Consider the following 19,430-nt stretch of genomic DNA (forward strand, 5'->3'; position numbering starts at 1 on the left):
TAAGTCCAGAAACTAGCCATTACCTGTGGAGCGAATGTGTCAGCGCTCGTACAGCGCGACTAGCCGTCGTCACTAGCAGCCCGGCTGGGTGTGTGGCTGGCTTTGGTACTGCCGCAAAGGAGGCGATAATTAGCTTGCAAGAGGGCTACGTTCGCTCGGCTTAGCTTGTTGTAGCAACTCGCCGTCTTTAAACGCCGCTGGTAATGCTGTGGATAGCGCGGTAAGGTAAGAGTTAACCGACTTTCACGTATTAAGTCGTTAGCTTAGCAGCCGCATCGTTCCGGGTAGCGGAACGCTGCGGCTCTGACTACACCCTGGATTTAGATACATTCCATGTTTACAACTAGCGTATGTCAGTCCTACTTTATGCTTTGGTTTCCCGGTGCGGATTCGGTGGACGGTGTCCTACCGGAGGCCTTTTTCTAACGTAATGCACGTCGCAATCTCTTGTTGCTGCCCCCTAAACTATAAATTAATATGTTTTCAAATCGGACATCTCAAGTTAGCATGTCACACCGGTCAATAGCCGACAACAAGTATCCGCTAGCGTGTACTTACACGTTAACAAAGCGTGTGTGTGAATAAACCGGGCTGGTTTTAACATTTACGCCGCTGCGGGAGGCAATAACGGGATAATCGTTAGGCGGACAAAGCGTCCCTTCACCGGGACGCGTAACATTTACTTGTCGCTGAGCTTCATACTTTCACCGCTTCCCTCCTGGATGTGTAATTGTGTGTTTTATTTTTTATTCACAGGGAGATGCGTCCATTCCCTGCGGACTACACCCCATTGTCTTTCGAAAGAATGGATTAATTTTCATCATGGGCGATCACTTCCCCAGAGATTCGGCGTCCTTTCATGTGGATTCATCGAGCAGCGTTTAAAGACCGACCGACTGGGGGGGGGGGGCTGCTTTATTCTCTCTATGCGTTTCCGGTAAAAACATTTTCGCTATGCATCTACCCTGGCTGGATATGCATCGCTTCTTCTAGATACTAGCGTGAATTCGTGTAGCCCGAAGCCCCCCTCCCGAAGAAACATGGCTTCGGTTTGGAAGAGGCTGCAGCGTGTGGGGAAGCATGCCTCCAAATTCCAGTTCGTGGCTTCATATCAGGAACTGATAGTGGAATGCACAAAGAAATGGTGAGTTGTTTTGGAGGGGGGGGGGGGGGGTTGCTGACGAGCACAGTGTTGTCATTTAAGCCCCATGAAAGCTGTGTGTGTGTGTGTGTGTGTGTGTGTGTGTGTGTGCGCGTGTGTGTGCGTGCGTGTGCTGGAATGCTGGTGGACATAATTCACGCACACTTTCGGTCTCCTCGGTGTGCAGACATGTCTGCAGCGAGGAGGGGCCGACTGCCTTGTGAAACGGCAACGTGTTTTTTTTTTTTCCTTCTGCGCCGATGTTTGGTTTGTTTTCCTTCAGCCCCGAGTTGGCAGCGAGGGAAAGACCGTCTCCTTCATCCTGTAGGCCTGCGTTCGGTTCACACTGGCTCTGCTGAAACGTCCTTTTAGTAAAACAGGGAAACAAATAAAAAGCCTGGCAAGTCTCGGGACGCTTTTGGGAATCGGCGCCGATCAAAGTTGGGAAATAGAATTTTTCACATTTGGATTCCACTTTACCAAAGATTTGTTGCAGATTCATTCATTTAGAAGCTGCTGCGTGAGAAAAGGCACGAATATCAGCAGCCTTCTATTTGATTCTACCATTTGTGACACGTTTATTATCCATGATATGAGAAAAAATAGGTTTTACTCTAAATTTAGATTTGCGTTGTACGTTATATCTGTTATAAAGCGATCGTTGATCCCAGAATGGAACGTTCCTTAGCTGTGGTGCCATTTATTCACGCGGATTGGTTTGGTGCGAGTCGCTTCGTTCTGACGATGCCAAAGGGCCAAGAATCATGCAGTATTTAGGGAACTGGACTCCAGTTTCTCTTTCCATAAAGTATGACCAGGTTCCGCAATGATCCACGTACCAGATTCACGTAGAACCCTTTCATGAGTGACCTCTCATGCAGGAGTTCATGCGTTGTTTTCTGTTTCTCCAGAGCGGTCGAGATCATTTAACAGCTGTAGGACATGAAAAGAACACGTTTTAGTGCAGCCGCTTTTGAAAATAAGAACAAATGCATTACTGTAGCAAAGAATGGATGAGTGATGGATAGCGCATGGAGCTGGGGGGGGGGGGGGTCTCAAGTGCAGAGAGGTGGTTATGTTCTACACTTCAGCCTGCAGGGCTGTGTCCTTTAATGAGCCTTGTGAAAAATGCTGTGGAGAAAAATTGCTTTACGTATGTAATGCCCGCAGAAATGGAGCCCCCCCCCCCACCTATTAAGGCTAGGCCTGGGACAGATGTTAACGTGTTAGGGTTAGGGTTCATCTTCTTCCTCGAGCAAAGGGTGAGTTAGCTCGGAACGCAGTTAGGGATACACTTTGTCTGTGCAATCCGAGCAGGGATGTTTTATCTTATTCCGCGGGAGAGATGTGTCCATTACCGGTAGTTTAATCACTTAGATTTATCTCTGTCGTAACTTTTTTTTTGTTTTGTTGAATGTGCTAATGACATGAAATCTAACTCAAGTAAGCCTTTCAGGTTCATTCATTCATTCATTTTCGTAACCACTTAGTCCGTTACCGGGTCGCGGGCCGTGCTGGAGCCCATCCCAGCAGTGACCGGCCGAGAGGCGGGGCACACCCTGGACTTGAAGCAAGAAGTTCCATGTGTGCAGCCTGAGCGTGCTGCCCCGGCTTGTATCCTAGCGGAGGTGTCTATGTGAGCAACGCCTGGCTCTGAGCGCATCAGAACGTGTCGCCGCTCAGTTTCAGCCATCCTTGGACTTCATCAGCGCGGTATGTTATTGTTACAGTGGAAAGTTTCCATTCACGGAGACTGGAAACAGCCCCCGGAGTTAAGATGGGTCTCAAGCCTCGAAGCCTTCAGGGTTGACGTTTGAGAGCCTGCAGCTTTTTCTGAATTCCTAAAGGGTGAAGGATTTGTGTGAATTGGATGCATGTTTTGTCTCTCTGACCTCGAAAGCTCACAAGAAAAGTCTCTTCAATCAGAGTGACTTCTTACAAGGTGATGTCCGAACCAGGTGGAAATGGAAATCTGCATGAAAAATCAGTGGTTCTGGTTAAGCCCTTTCAGACCGTATGCTGTGGAGGAGAGGCAAAGTGTTGTTGTTGTTGTTGTTGTTGTTTTTGTTGTTGTTGTTGGCAATTCACAAGAAATGTGGCAGAAATGTCTGCGTATCAAAAGACCAAAGCGGTTTGGCTGCATCAGGAAGTTGTCCAGCCAGCGTACAGGAAGGTTGATGGATCCGTTACAATTACAAATGAGGATATTGAAAAGTTCTTGTTTTGACCTTACGTGTCCATAAATGCTGTGTCAGCGCAGCATTGTGCATCAGGACTAATCATCAGTGAAATGGAATATTACTCAACAATGGCTGCCTCGCTTACTAGCTTACTGTATCATCACAGAATTAATATACTCGATGGCAGATTTGCAGAAGCGTGTAAACTGACACCAATCCTGGGACGGAGGGCAGGCATCAGGCCGCCTGTCGAGCAGCGTGCGTCAGGCTGCGACCTGCACACACACACACACACACACACACACACACACACACACACACAGAAAAGCAAGAAACATGCAGGATTGTGAAACAGTCAGTAGTGTGTTAACTTGAAAATGATGAGAACTTCGTGTGTGTGTGTGTGTGTGTGTGTGTCTGTGTGCTGCTGCCAGGCAGAAAAACATGGCACTGCAGAATGCTCATCATTTATTACTCTGTACTGCAGCATCTGCATCTGCAGAGAGGTAGTAATAGTACAGTCCGTCTGCAGCGAGGTAGTAATAGTACAGTACTGCAGAGAGGTAGTAATAGTACAGCACTTCTGCAGAGAGGTAGTAATAGTACAGTCCGTCTGCAGAGAGGTAGTAATAGTACAGTACTGCAGAGAGGTAGTAATAGTACAGTCCGTCTGCAGCGAGGTAGTAATAGTACAGTACTGCAGAGAGGTAGTAATAGTACAGTACTGCAGAGAGGTAGTAATAGTACAGTCCGTCTGCAGAGAGGTAGTAATAGTACAGTACTGCAGAGAGGTAGTAATAGTACAGTACTGCAGAGAGGTAGTAATAGTACAGTCCGTCTGCAGAGAGGTAGTAATAGTACAGTCCGTCTGCAGAGAGGTAGTAATAGTACAGTACTGCAGAGAGGTAGTAATAGTACAGTACTACCTTCTTTACGTGTATTTCTTGTAACCTCACTGCCCCCCTGGGACCTTCTCATGTACACACTTGTACTCTGTTTTACTCCTGCTCACCTTCGTTCCTCTCTTTTCTAGAGCAGAGCTCCACTTCTCTAGAGTCTCCTCTACCTGCTCAAAGCACATTAAAGTAAAACGATGGTGTTTTATGTGTGCTCCTCTACAAACGCTCCTCTATTCTCTGCTCAAGGCTGAAACCGTTGTCCGTTATTCTCCCTCTCTTTCTTTCCCTCTCCCTCTCTGTCTTGTTCTTTCTTTCCTTTTGTGTCTTCCCTCTCTCCATCATAGAGACGGCCATTGTCGTCCCTTTGCCCTGCTCTTCAGCAGCCCGTGCAGACACACACACACACACACACACACGCGATCCTGGTGTCATGCATTCCGTGTTCGGAGCGCGTGCACGTGGATCCCAGATGAATGCCGGGACGATGCCTCTGATAGGAACAGATAGAGGGCGTGGCCGCAGGGAGCTGATGGACGAATGCGTCTGACCTGGCCTCGGTTAGCTTGCTATAGCCGTCAGCCTCTTGCAGTGTTTATCCTGTGACACATTACTGCTGCATGTGTGTGTGTGTGTGTGTGTGTGTGCACGGCGGCGGGCTGCAGGCCTCACAGAATGGAAGACATTGAGAAACGAGCTCGGCTCAGCCCCGTTGGTTTTCGTTGCGTGGGTGGATTGATGAATGAATTGACTTGTGTTTTCTTTCCTCGCTCACAGGCAGCCAGACAAACTCGTTGTGGTTTGGACGCGTAGGAGTCGGCGGAAATCCTCCAAGGTTTGTTTTCCGATGTGTGTCATGAAATCAAATGAAAACGCGGGGGAGCGATAAAATAAAACAGATTCTCTTTGTTGCTTCCTGCCTCCACCCTGCAGTCCCACGGCTGGCAGCCCGGCATCAAGAATCCCTACAGAGGGGTGGTGGTGTGGCCCGTCCCCGAGAACATCGAGATCACCGTCACGCTGTTCAAGGTGAACGCCAATCGTTTGATATGTAGCCTGTTATCACAATTGATTGTGATGCATCTTGTTTGTGAATAATTAATGCGTAGCCTTATTTCAGGACGGGACGGTGCGTCAGTGAACTGCACACATGCGCTGACGGAGCGTGTCACGGCACCTGCGTTACTTAAACATGCTGTGGCTCCGTGCTGACAGGCCAGCTCAGGGATCAGTGTCTCATTACCGCTCTCCATGTCCTAAATAGCCCTCAGATATACCTGCCTCTGATTGGTGCGTGTGTCAGCAGGTTTTTTTTTTTATTCCCACACAAATTCAATAAAGGAGATGAATTAAAACGGTAAGGGGCATCTGAGAAGATCCCTGCTTCAGGTTCACTGCGATGCCATCTAGTTGGCGTATGCATCAACGACTGTTCGCTCCACATAAACACTGTACATTTCGGCGTGTCGGTCCTGCGTTGTACTTCCTGTCTCAGAGGAAACAATAAAGGAACGATTCCACCACATTCTGCAGACTCAAAGCTAGTTTTCTGTCCGAACGAGACGAAGAGCCTGATCAGCTATAAACCTTTTAAGTTGCTCTAGTTAAGGCATTACTATGCACATAAACAAGAACATCTGGCCAGGGGATTTATACGAGTCTAATATTCACTGCCTCTGAGTTCCAGCTTGGTGCTGAGATTTTCTAGATTTAGATTTTCTTCACTCCCTTTTTTTTTTGTTTTTGTTTTGTCTCTTTTTTTACTTTTCTTCACATGAAGATACTTGTTAACGTTAAAAAACACGTTAACAACAGGTGAAGGAAAAGCGGGTCTCCAATCACTGACTTGCAACTAAACTAAAATTCTTCTGCCAGCCTTGAGAATAAATGCCTGACCGAGCTCATTCATGCAGATTGGGTATTAAAAGACGATCTGACATCTGGAAGCACGAGACTGCAGCAGGAACTCCTCTGTGTGTTCCTCCTAATGTGAGTGTTCTGTCTGAGTGTTGTTCCAGACTGCAGGAATATTGATTTCCTGGGGTGTGTCGCAAGCACAGACACACAGACCGGCCACCAGGGCTCGTGTGTGTGTGTGTGTGTGTGTGATCGCTGAATGATTATATTCAGTGCCGATGCCAAAGATAGAACATGCTGTACTTATTGTGTTCTCATGAATGTTTGGTTGGTACATTTGTGCTTGGATATAGAAAAACATTCAGTTTTATCAGGTGCCACAAGACAAACGTGCTCTCATAACGACGACCCGACAATAAATCCTCCTTTCATTGTACCGGTGCTTATTCTTCGTGGAATCGCTCTAGAGAGTAGTTTGTGGCTGCGTTGCGCCGTACTGCAGAGAGGTATCATTAAAATGTCCATCAATGTACCGTAACTCAAAGGAAGAAGAACTGCAGCCTGCAGAATGACCTCTCGGTTTAACTTTACAAACAGAAAATATGCAGTTAGGGAATTATTTTTCCAAGATCACAGAATTGTTCAATGATGGCTTCTGTCATTTTGTGTAACCCCCCCCCCCAACACCCTTGCAGGATCCCCATGCAGAGGAGTTTGAAGACAAAGAGTGGACTTTTGTCATTGAAAATGTGAGTGATATATTCTGTCTTCTTTAACTGTCGTTGTCATTAGTGACTGGTGATTTCTCAGCTTTATTCTCGGCCTGTCCTCTTGGTTGATAATGCTTTATGATGGTTCTGCCACCTTGTGGTCAGGCCATGCTATTACATCTTGTCAGTGGGCTGGTATCCCTCAGATTAAAAATGACCACGCTAATTTCTATCGTATTTAAATGGATATAATGGCGATTCAACGAAGGTAATAACTGTTCAGTCTGATTATTTGTACTTTAGAACAGCTGCTTTTCATAATGCTCATTTACCTTTTCCCCCATTTCTCTCTTATGAGTCACACAGCTACTCACAGCGAACGACTGAAGTGTGAGTTGGGAACAGAAAGAAGAAAGAGGAACAGAAAGGGAAAGAGAAAGAGGAAGTTAGTCTCGCCATGTGCCGGTGGCCTGATGGCAACTGATTTGTGATTTGTGATTTGCTGCCCATCATTTCTGGTGAAGGATTTCATGAAGTAAAGTGTTTGTCAAATACAAAAAAAGAAAAGTGTTGCTCTGTAATTCAGGGGTTGAGTAAAGTAGAATGGATCCATGCTGTCGAAGGTCCCCAGGCTTGTGACACAACCCGATTGCTGAGGCTCAAGCGTTGACTGTTCCTGGACCGCCGTGAGGACTAGTTGAAAGATCACTCACGGAGTCTTTGTGGCCGTTTCTGTTGTATGAACTTTAACCGCTAAGTGAGGAGAGCATCGGCCATTATCTGTGAGGATAAGGGAGGATCTTAAGAGAGCAGTCAAGGTGCATTCAACTCAGAGGAACGCCAGCCGGACCCGGTCCACCTGTTTGTCTTTGATAGAAAGCAGAGAGGACAGCCAGGTCAGCCAGTATTCTCCTGACAGACTGTGGGAATAGCCAGAGAGTGGGTTTGCTGTGTCTCTGCATACCTGACTAATGACAGAGAGATCAAAGCCACACCAGACTCCTGACAGCCGGAATGGAGAGAACGGAGGAGAAAGGGGGGGGGGGGGACTGAGGGGGCAGCCTCATGCCCGGCAGAGGGAGGGCAACAGTAAAACGATGGCTACAGCGAAATGAGCCTCATAATAGTTTGTATTTTGTTTATTAAGAATACTTGTCTTGGGTTATGAAGTTGTGCCTTTGATAATTTCTTATCAAATAAATTGAATATCGCTAACAACAGAGGAGCAGAAATTGAGTGTGTCACTTCGCCACCAGAGGGCAGTCTACCCTAAGAACGGTGAAACGTGTGTGTGTGTGTGTGCTTGCATGTCTTGTCTTGACGTACGTGTGAAGACAGGTGGAACGGAATACAAATATTTTAAATGCTTACATACGCCGGACCACATTTCCTCCTGACTTCTCGCATTCCTCCGCTCGCACACACCAACCCCACCTTCGGCGTGTCTCAGCTAATACAAAGTCAGTAGGGAAGAATGGACGTGGCAGCGGGAGGAGGAGGAGGAGGAGGAGGAGGAAGAGGAGGATGAGGAGGATGAGGAAGAGGAGAGGTGAAGTTCTCCTGACCCCTCATCAGGCGGCAGAGGAGAAAAGGGGAAGAATACGCCATTGTGCCTGAGCACCGGTGATGATGAAATTCAAGATCTCCGTGCTGTGGCCCCGTCTTAATCTGGGGGGGGGGGGGGGGGGTCCAACCTCGCGCGAGGCTAATCCCTTCCCGTCGAATTACTGGCCCTGGTTAGATTGTATTTTGTCATTGAAAATGGCAGTGTCAAACAGTACCTTCTTCTCTCCTCTATTTGTTCGTCTGCCAAGATGAATCGCATAATCAAAAGATGGAGAGAAAAAGAGAAGGGGGGGGGGGGCGGTAGGCCGGGAACGGCTACACAGTAGTATCTCTAAATTGCACGCTACCCTTGCCTTTCACCCTCTTTCAGAAAGGTGCATATTATCAAAAAGGTGGGCAAATTGAGAGTCAAAAGAGGACAGCTATATTTGAAGGCATTGTGCTGACATGCTCTTTGTATTTGCATGTGTGTATGTGTGTGTGGGGTAGTGTGTGTGTGTGTGTACGTCTGTGTGTGTTTGCGTATCAGCCAAAGCAAGAGATGACCAATTTCTGTCATCTTCAAAGCTTTGTGGGGGGGATTTAAATAAGACACACACAGACACACACTCTCACACAGGACTGTTGTATTAAAGCGAGAAGCTATCATATCTGAATACATTGAATGTACAGTGATACACACTCCAAGCCCCCCCCCCCCCCCTCAGTAGCTCTCCCTTCAAGTCAAACCTCACCCCTTTTCTCACTCACATTACATCAATGTCGCTCAGACATGGTGGATTTTCCAAATACGTGGCCGCTCTGCCCGAACACACGTTCAATACTAATTTTTAAAAGAGAGCCGCAGCTTCTAAACCCTCTTTTGCTGCTTTTACCCGATGCTGCGCTTGCATCGCGGCTAACTTGTATTTCGACGATGATGCTGAAGATCATGCGGATGATGGACGATGTCACCCTTTGACCTTTGATGTTGCTACGACTTCCTCTCTCTCAGTTGTTGTCCTGTCTATCGTGGACCACGGCCACTCCCATCAGGACCATTTCTCACACACACAGACACACACACACAGACACACACCCCTCTGTACTGTATTGTACCCGGTGTGATGGTGTGTGTACGACCCCCCCTCCCCTCTCGCTGTGTGGAACACATTACGTAGGCCAGTGGCTTGTGAGCACTGACTGGGCCTCGGGGAAGAAAAACACAATTATTTCAGCCCTCGGCTATTCACGCAAAGGTGACAAAAGCTGGTATGAAGTATGAAATCCCAAAAGTTCCTCCCATGCCGCAGCCGACAAATCGGGATTAATTTGTTCTCGTGTGCACGCGTGTGTCTCCAAAGTTTTCACCTTTGCTCGTTTCCCATTTCTTAAATTGTTTGGAAGCTCAACGCACTCTAATTTGTTAGAAGTGTGTTGTTTCCTTACCATGTGTGTTCACGCCGTTCATTTTAAATGATTAGCTTTGTACAGTCGGAAATTGTCTGTGTGTGTGTGTGTGTGTGTGTTCCTGTAAGGCAGGTGGAGGAATCACACATTCACACAAATTAATTTAATCTAATTGCCCTGAGAAGAGGCAACAGATGCTAGCGATTGCCCTGCCCCCCCCGGACCCCCTCCCGAGGTGTGCACAAACACACAAACCGTCCAAAAGCTCCATTTTCTGCCAGCATGCAGGTTGTGGTCTTTATGTTCATGCACACACATACAGTTGAAGAAGGGTACGCTGCGACTTCCTCCTCACAAGTTAACGAAACAACAATAAAAACGACAACAACAATGTATTGTCGCTGTATTCGGGGTGTCGGTTTTGTGTGTTTTTGTGCGGCGCAGACTGTCGAAGGTGCCTTTTGAGGCCGGGTGGTCCCTCCTGTCGCCCTAATAGGCTTAGTGGCCCCTAATCCACACCACACCACCCAATCACATGGCTAGTCTGCTGACTAAATGCTACGATGTCCATGCGGTGTGTGTGTGTGTGTGTGTGTGTGTGTGTGTGTGTGTGTTGGTGGCCATGTAGGACAGGACACCGTTTTTGTGTAACTAACACACTGGTTTAGATAAAGCAGCATCTCGAATGTGTGTCGCCTTCCTTTCTTCCATATGTGCGTAAACTGTACAGGATTTGGTATCAGCTTACAACCAACTCAACGCTGCTGGCCTCGCCACCCCCCCCTACGGTGGCCTGTCAGGGTCACTGTAGATAACGGCTCATTTTGGGGGAGGGGAAACCTCAATGATTGTCAGTTACAGGTGATTTTACACTGACAGAAACGTCATGCTTTAACTCCGCCCTTTAATTTCCATCATGTTCTCGCTTGTCCCCTACGCTCATATGTCTGTTCGTTGTGTGTGTGCCACATGCATGCATTTTGCGTGTGCGTCTTTATATTTGTGTGTTGCGTTCCGAGTGTCTTGTCCCACTGGTCCAGGTTGTGACCTCCGCTTTCATCTCTGTGGTCTGAGGCTCCTGCATCCTGCGGCGCTCTGCTCCCGACCAACAATGCAGCAGATGTCACCAGATGATGCAGCACGCACACACACACACACACACACACACACACACACACACAGGAATATTGATATATTTCTATCCCACACACACACACACGGGGGCTAAACCAGCCGAAACAGGTTTTTGTTTTGCCTCATACAGTGCGATGTTTGACCCCAAAACAAGCATCAAAACACAAGTGCATTCTGGGAAACATCCTCATTTTCGCCCGTGTGGCCTCGCAGGACGGACTCAACAGTCACTGTAACATTCAACATTTGGACCAAACGGAACTCCCTCGCCTTGCCTTGTCTTTTGGTGTCATGTTGGGCGGTCAGGTGTTTCTGGTGTGATGTGAGGTGGAGCGCTTACGATCTCCATCTCTAGGTTATTCATTTTCCTGCATCCTAGGACTTTGGCTGCTCACAATGGAGACGGGCCTTTGTGGCCCGCAAAGCCCCCTATTTACCCACAAGCCCGACCTGCCGGCCCTGCGTGATCTCAGGTTAAACTGGTGTGCAGGGGGTGACTTGTGTGACATGACCTCCTCACGGCGAGGACGAGCACCGGTTTGTTTACGAACAGGCACAAACGCGCAGCTACTGGCGAGCTAAGGCGACTGTTCCGCTATGCGACGGTGAATGGTGTCTGGTGATGCGCTCTGATGTCGGCGCTAAGCCAGCCATTGACAGTTGGACCGAACCCCAAACACATCTGCGTCTCTGCTTGGGATATAAATCTGTGTTTGGACTACTGCACCCAAAGAGGATAGGATCGGGGATTGGAGGCAGGCTGCGGTAACGCCATATACCCGCCAGGAATCCCTTTTTTCTCCGCTTCTCACCCGAAGGACGCGTTCTAACCAGCGCCGGCTGCTCATCCTGTCAAAATTTGCTCACGAATGTCGATGGAATGCTTTTTTCTACAAGACGCAGACTTTTAAAAAATGTAAAATGGAGCCGTTGTTGCTTCTTCTTCTTCTTTTTTTTTTTGCTTCATTCGTAGATCCACATTAATAGAACCGGTGAACCCTATTGTTTAATCGTGCAAAAGGAATTTCAATGAACAAGCTTTCACACATGCACACACACACTAAGGTATAGCAGCTCCTTATCCAATCCCTCCACTAATTCCCCCTTGATAGAAGGTGTTCATTGTTTCTCTTTCATTCTAATCTCTCCCTCTCTTTTTAAAATCCATATTAGATTCTCTTTCAGTTGGCCACAATCGGAGGCACTGATGCAGAGCATCACCCTGCTAATGCTCTTTGTCTCCCCAGATTTGTCACTTAGCATGGAGAGTACACCTTTGTCATGGAACAGGGTGGGAGAGAGGAACACTCTCACTTGTGGCAATTGTTTCTTGTCTTGGGCTATTTTAACCCCCCCCCCCCTCCCTCCCTCCCCATTACCCAAATCAGCTTTGCTCTGGATTAGGGCCCTATCATAGCTTTTTCAGATCGCAGCAGTCTAAAAAGCCAAACAAATGGATCCTGTAAATGAGAAGAAGAGGCTGGAAGACATTGTGATTTCTCCAAATACTTTTAATTCTATCTTTACCTGTCAATCATCATTTTATATATTGCACATCTTGTTGGGGTCAATCAAACACTTCTTCTCAGCACTCCTGGGGAGTAAATTGGAGTTTGGCAAGGATGGCATTTAGACCGCAATAGCTGGAGATTGGACCGCCGACTTTCCCAAGAGCCAGACAACCACTCTCAGCAACTGTGGTATCGACACCCCACTCGTATCGGGTGGGACTTTATTTTCTTGCTTTCACAGCGATATCTGTGCTCTGGTTTTGTCAGTGTTGTATTGCCTGTATTTATGTTTTAGTGATATTGTGCATCTGTCTCCATTGCTGTCCTCCGCGGTGAATCTGCCATGCTGGTATCTAAACTGCTGCTTCAGTAGGGGAATCAATCCCGGAAGCAGCGGCTGGGCTGTTGGCGCCGTGGCAGCTGTGTGAGCTGATGTCGTTGGTCATTTTAGACCTTTAAGATGGTCAGAGATGGTGGAATGGTTGGAAAAGTGATGAGCAGGCACTTCACAGACTAGGGATGAACTTCCATAATCCTATCGACCTGTCCATCTTCCTCGACCTCCCTCCTTAGCTTAGCGATATTTTTTTCCATCACCGCCTTTCCTTCATTTTCTAAATGTTTAAATTCTCTCTTTTTTTCCTTCTGTTTCTTCCACCTCTCGTTCTTGAATTTTCAAATTCTATACCCTTCACTCCAGCAATTTCTTGACCACCCGCCTTCTTTTGAACCCCCCCCCCAATGTCCCTTTCTGTCTACGGCAGAAGTGCAGAGCCAGGGCTTTTGCCTGCTGGTAATTTATTTTCCCATTAGCCCCCTGTCTGAAGTGCATGCTCTGGATCTGAGTGTGTATGGGGCGGCACTGAGGTCCACCCAAAAGAAAAGACCCTGAGAGTCGAAGAGAGGAGGGCACCCTGGACAAACTGATAAGATGAGAGAGGGAGGACGGCACAGAAATGAAGGGAGAGAGGGGGACATGAGGTGCTGACTTGGTGTCCATCTTGGCTTTTTGCCTTGAGGTGAATTTTGGTGCAGACTAATTGGAAAAGCTAAATGAAAATGGGCGATATCAGTAGAATGATTATTGCTCTTGACTTCATTAGCTGATTAGTCAATCCACAGACAATTAATTTACAATAACCATAATCAAACCCACATGCACAAATGTTGTTTTCTATAACTTGAGACTCGAAAATCTTTGTTGGACCAAAGCACATAGCCGTGATGCAAAGATAGCGTGCAGAAAAGCATGACCTTATTGGGAAAGTCAGGGAGTATAAAGCAAGGCAGGTGATTATTTTGCAGGGTGGGGAGCGAGTTGCGCTCAGGCCGGTGTAGAGATGATAGCTTTTATATCTGGAGGTTTCTTTAATATTGTTGAACCTCTAGAATATTACTTTTCTTTTGTGTATTTCTATGTGTGCTTGGCCTGCTGCTGGAAGCTAGCGGGAGATTAGCTTGCAATAAAACAGCCTTCTCCCAGTCAGGATTAGACCTTTTAAGGCCCGGCTGGTTTGCGACTCTCCTCCTTTCATCTGCTGCCATCAGAGGGGAAGCCCTGGCATTAAAGGCATTCCTCTCCTCACACACTTGGCTTTGTTTTCTCCGTTGACTGATTAGCAGTGATAAGTGTGATAACTGGATTCTCTGAGCTGGCAACAAATAATTCTGACCTCGGATGAAACTCACGTCAATTGATAAATCAGTTGAAATGAATTAAATTAACAGGTTTTTGTACTTTGATCCCATTAAGCACAATAACAGGGATAGTGTGATAAAATTTCTTGTGCTAAGGTGGTTCCAGTGGTTTATTTTTGGAATAGAGACGTCTTTTTTATCACCATATCCAGCAAAGCAGCTCCAGAATAGCTATCTCTTTAGTTAGCTCTTCTCAAAGGCGTCCAAGCACGACAAAACCCGTCTTTAGATCTTCTACGTGAAAAGGTCGAGTCTTGGCCGCGTTGTCGCCAGGTGAAGATATAGTAGTATAAGTAAAAAATATAGAACACGCTTTTCTTTTTGACAAGTTTAAGAAGATTTCTGAATTTTGATATCATCTTGCACATTGTGTGTGTGTGTGTGTGTGTGTGTGTACATTCACGTAATAATGCACCCAAACCCATTTGCACAGTTCATTCCATTTAGTAAGACCAATTGTTATTGTAATTCTCAGCCACAAAGATAGTACTTGCATGCCTTTTATGTCCATTGTTGCATTTGTAAATGCATACATACACACTGCTTGGGGAGGCGGGGGGGGGGGGGGGGGGGGGGGTAAATCCTCACATATAATAGTAGCAGGTGAATAAATTGGTCTTAATCTGAGCGTTTGTGCGCGTCTATAACGCCAATAGTGCAGTATTCAGAGGTAGTATGTAAAAAGGCTCGTCTTATCAGTTATGAGCGGAGGCCGAATTGACGCAGAGGAATCGCTCCATTGTGTGTGGATTCAAAGAGAGATGTGAACACATTGGATGTCTCCATTTCCAATAACTGTGACCTTGAGGCAAGAGGAAGGCAAGAGGAATAGCACCAGGCCCCCAACACACACACACACACACACACACACACACCTCCAATCTGCTGACTGCTGCGTTAAACCAGAGCCAGAGGCCTTATTTCATGAGATAAATTGAGTTTGTAGTTTACGTTTTGTGATCCGTATGAATAGAGATCACAAAGGAAGGAGGTGTCTGGAGTTCCCGTGAAATTCTCTTGCTTCTCATCTGTCTTCCACACTTTGCATTCATTATAAGGTCTGATATTTCAAACAGAAGATCTTGTTGGTGATGTTTGTCATCCTAGTTTTGTCTAGTCTAAAATCTGTCAACTGGTGACCCTCTGTTTAAAAGCCATTAGCTAATCGTTAAACTTGTTAAACTTGTTTTTCTGTGTGTGTGTGTGTGTGTGTGTGTGTGTGTGTGTGTGTGAGTGAGTGGTTCTGTACATAGAAGGCAGGTTCTTTTAGCACTCAGCCTAATTAATCCATCTCCGAGTGACAAAGGTTCCCTATGCCCCCCTTCCTCCGGCCTGTCCCATTGGCATTTTGGGTTAGAGAGATTCAGCAGGACCCCCGGGCACCCCTCCTGCCCTGACTCCTGCCCCCCCACCAGGGGAGCATCTGTGGATCGATCTGGGGCCAGCTGGCACCTGGGGAGTGGGGCAGGACTGGGTACCCTTGACACAAATACACCCTTAATGAATGTCATCAGTTCTGATGCTAATTAGCCAGTAAACAGTAAACAGGTTGCAGGTTTGATTGCGTCTGGTTTTTAATGCTTGCTCTGTGTCCTTCCAGTGACCTGGTCTGTGCAGCGTAGACAGACTGTTTGTCATTTGATGCTCTGAAGTATTGCAGCGCTGCAGCTAGGGGGCAGTATAGAGCCATCTCCCTTCCCTCCAACTCTCCCCTCTTTCCTTGCCTTCTTTCACTTTCCTGCTATGGCCTCTCTCCGCACACGCACACACACACACACACACATGAACATTGATTGATTGATAGTTGTATCCTCTTTTGTAATAAATTAAACATCTATGTTGTTCTTTCCTTTTTATTTTCAGTATTGTCACACCTCCCAGTCACCCTAATCCCAGTTTACCCCTCCTTCATGTGCAATCTCACACACACACACACACACACACCTACACAAACGCACACACACACATGCATTGATTGACATGTGGCATCTGGGGAAATGTAGCAGATTTCCATTGTCTGCGGTTTGAACTCACATCTATCAAAACTATTATAGATGCTGTTATTCAGTTCCTGCATTCAGATATTTACATATCCTTAAGTATTCCCTATTTTTCCATAACTCCCCCCTCCCTGTTTTCCTTCCTTTGGCTAAATCCCCCGCTCTTAAGTGCTTGATGCATTGGGCAAATTCATTCCCAACACATCTACAAGTGCTATTAGCTTAGTATAATGACAGAGTGTAATCTGCTGAGATATGAGAGGTTGAGAGGGAGCATTGTTTTTTCCATCTTCCTCTTTTCCTGATTGTTGTTTTGAACAGGTTGGTGTTTGTTTTCGGCTGCCTATTAGTTAGTTCGGGTTAGTAACCGACAGAAGTTGGAGAATCATCTTTTCCAGAGCCTGGCTGGCCCAAGGAGATGTAGACCTTGACACAATTGCTGGCTTCCCTTAGAGCTCTGCAAGCACTTTGGTTGCCAGCATGTTATTATTTAATGACTAAATTATTACTCCTTTTAGAGATTAATGAGAAGCACTTAGTTGACTTTGTGTGTCATCACCTGGAGGCTATTGTAAGCCAAGCAAGTAACACAAGTCTGTCCCACATATTTAACAATGAAAATACTCTGTTTGTGGCCATCACCTTGGACAGCGATGGATTTCCTGGGTACTAAAAGTCTAGACAGACTGAATTAGCTTTATTAAGACTGAAAACAGTGCCTTTAATCCATTTTCACAATCAATGCATCCAAGGGCTCAGAATGGTTGGAAATCTCACCAGTGACATCCCCGGTTCGGCCTGCAACGGCCCCCATTTCAAAAGAAGCAGCCTCATACTGGGCTGCCGGCTTTGGTCAGAATATATTTGCCACTGGGCTTTACAACTTTTTAGAGGAAACCTCTGATTCTCTCTCTGTGCTGATAGCAGTGTGTGTGTGTGTGTGTGTGTGTGTTTGAATGAATTCCTTGCGGTCCTCAGTGATAAGTCTGAGATAGAGCTTTCCCCAGAGCCAAAGCCGCTGAGGATGTGTCCATCTTTTTTATGTGTGAAGGAAACGGCTAATGCAAAGAGCTCGTATCGCTCTATCGCCCACTCCCACCGGGGCATACGTGTGTATGTATATGTGCTCTCGAGCTGTGTCGCGTAGCAGCGCTGGCGTCTCTGCTTTGTTCAGCATTGTGCACACGAGAGGGTCAATCCTTGGGGCTCGATTCACAGTTGAGACGAAGGTTTTTGTACACATCTTGGGTGTGATGATCACACGTGTGTGTGTGTGTGTGTGTGTGTGTGTGTGTGTGTGTGTGTGTGTGCAAAAGCATCTTATCAATACATTGAATTAGAACTTTACTCTTTACCAACACAGCGAGGAGGTGAGCCATTCTGCCATTCTGACTGGCTGCCAACAACACCGTTCATTTTACGTTGGAGGGACGCCCCCACCTATTTGGTGTCCGTATCTAACAGTGACAAGGCCTTCGGGCACTCATTTCACACACTGTCCTCTGATGAGAGGCTTGCATAAACACACACGCGCACACATTGGCCCCCGTCAGCGATGGTGTAACGCTTATCACGCAGTCTGTGACATATTCCCAAATTCCAATTGACTGCTAGCCCCTGGCCCAGAGCACATCTCAGCAAAGAAGTACAAAAAAAAATGGCATCAGCGTTGGACCTTTTCGGTTTGTTCTGAATTCACCAGCCAAAGGCGGCCGGGTGCGTCATGTGTCTGGATGCCTGGATGTTTCACACCTTTCTCTCCCTCCCCAGGAGTCTCCCTCAGGGCGGAGGAAGGCCTTGGCCACCAGCAGTATAAACATGAAGCAGTATGCCAGTCCGATGCCCACTCAGACCGACGTGAAACTCAAGTTCAAGCCTCTATCAAAGAAGGTGGTGTCGGCCACGCTGCAGTTCTCCCTCTCATGCATCTTCCTCCGTGAGGGAAAGGCCACGTAAGTCACTTCCACGGGTAGACTCGGGGTATCGTTTAGATCTCAAATTATGGGTCAATCTGTTCGTCCTGGAGGGACGGACTTCCTGTTCAGTGGCCTCTAGTTAACCTCGAACCAATGGCTTTTAAACAGCGGAAGATTTGACTTAAAGGCTTGTCGAATTCCACCAGACATGCCATCCTCAGCCCGACAAGGAATTACGTATACCTGAATTGTCCGAGTGTTTCTGTTGTAAGGGAAGTTTAGTCTAAATCCAAACACACATAATGTCTGCGTACAAAAAGATGCACGCACAATTTGCTATTACGTCCTACAAAGACACTCACTGCAGCATCTCATTCAGTCCCGCATTTTCTTCTTTGATACCGCCAACTTTCAACTGCAGTGTTTTCCATTTAGTATTCATTTAAATTTGATAGCAGCAACCTCCATTTAACGACAGACACACACACACACACACACACACACACCGAGCGGGAGCAGCGCAGCGAGGCCTTTGTTGTAGCACGGGTGGTGGGTCGATGGTGCGTAACCCTTGTTAACCCTTTGGGGAATGATGTCAACCACACAAACAAACTCAATCACAGCAGTTCAAATGAGCCTCTGGGCCCGGGATGCACAAAACACAGAGAACAGAGAAGAATGCATCAATTATGATGGAGATCTGGAATTGAGTGGCAGAGAGGGGGGGGGGGGGGGGGGGGAAGAGAAGCATAAAATACAGGAAGTACTGCAGAAGTTTACTTTTGTGAATCAAGTGGTGGTGAGGTAAAAAAATAAAAAATAAAGAAGCAATACAACAGAGTTGGGAAGGCTTTGATGATTATAGTCGTAAGGTGCGGCGATGGAGGCCTGAATGAAGAACTAGAGGAGGAGGAGAGTGTATGTCATGTCCTCTGGCAGGCTGTCTGTTTGTAACATTCGTGTTTTTAACGGTTCAGTGATGAGGACATGCAAAGCCTGGCCAGCCTGATGAGCATGAAACAGGCTGACATCGGGAACCTGGATGACTTCGAGGAGGAGATTGAGGAGGATGAGGAAAACAAAGTTAACCAGGAGGAGAAGGCCGCCAAGATCACAGGTGAAAACTGGCAGGTGATAAATGTAAGGTCACAGATGGACCTGCATTTATTTCAATCAATCGGGGTTGCTGTTTTACTGCAATTAGCTGTTAGATTTGGTCACAGTAATATCTGACTGCTGTTAGTCAGCTGGACTGATAACATCTCCAACCCTCCGGTGCTGAGGCTATTTATTATCGTTGGTCACGCCCCTGAAGGTGTGGCCACGGGCGCATTTCTGCATTTGAGAAAATAAAATCGAAAGCCACTACCCATCTTCCTCGCGTTCTTCCCTGTGTTGGCGGGCCGCTCGACCAGCGAGTCTCATGCGTACA

General features: G+C 46.9%; 1 protein-coding gene across 1 annotated transcript in view; it reads left to right on the forward strand.

The window, feature by feature from the left end:
* Positions 1–1,040: 1,040 nt before the first annotated feature.
* The window catches only part of ehbp1 (EH domain binding protein 1), an 84,480-nt gene continuing 66,090 nt past the window's right edge, over positions 1,041–19,430 (forward strand). Inside the window, exons 1-6 of the mRNA XM_068740960.1 lie at positions 1,041–1,144; positions 4,995–5,052; positions 5,151–5,246; positions 6,770–6,823; positions 17,853–18,034; positions 18,976–19,115. Coding sequence (XP_068597061.1) covers positions 1,041–1,144; positions 4,995–5,052; positions 5,151–5,246; positions 6,770–6,823; positions 17,853–18,034; positions 18,976–19,115 — 634 coding nt within the window. The remainder of the gene's footprint in view (positions 1,145–4,994; positions 5,053–5,150; positions 5,247–6,769; positions 6,824–17,852; positions 18,035–18,975; positions 19,116–19,430) is intronic.

This window comes from Brachionichthys hirsutus, chromosome 7 (genome assembly GCF_040956055.1).
Source record: "Brachionichthys hirsutus isolate HB-005 chromosome 7, CSIRO-AGI_Bhir_v1, whole genome shotgun sequence".
Classification (NCBI taxonomy): domain Eukaryota; kingdom Metazoa; phylum Chordata; class Actinopteri; order Lophiiformes; family Brachionichthyidae; genus Brachionichthys; species Brachionichthys hirsutus.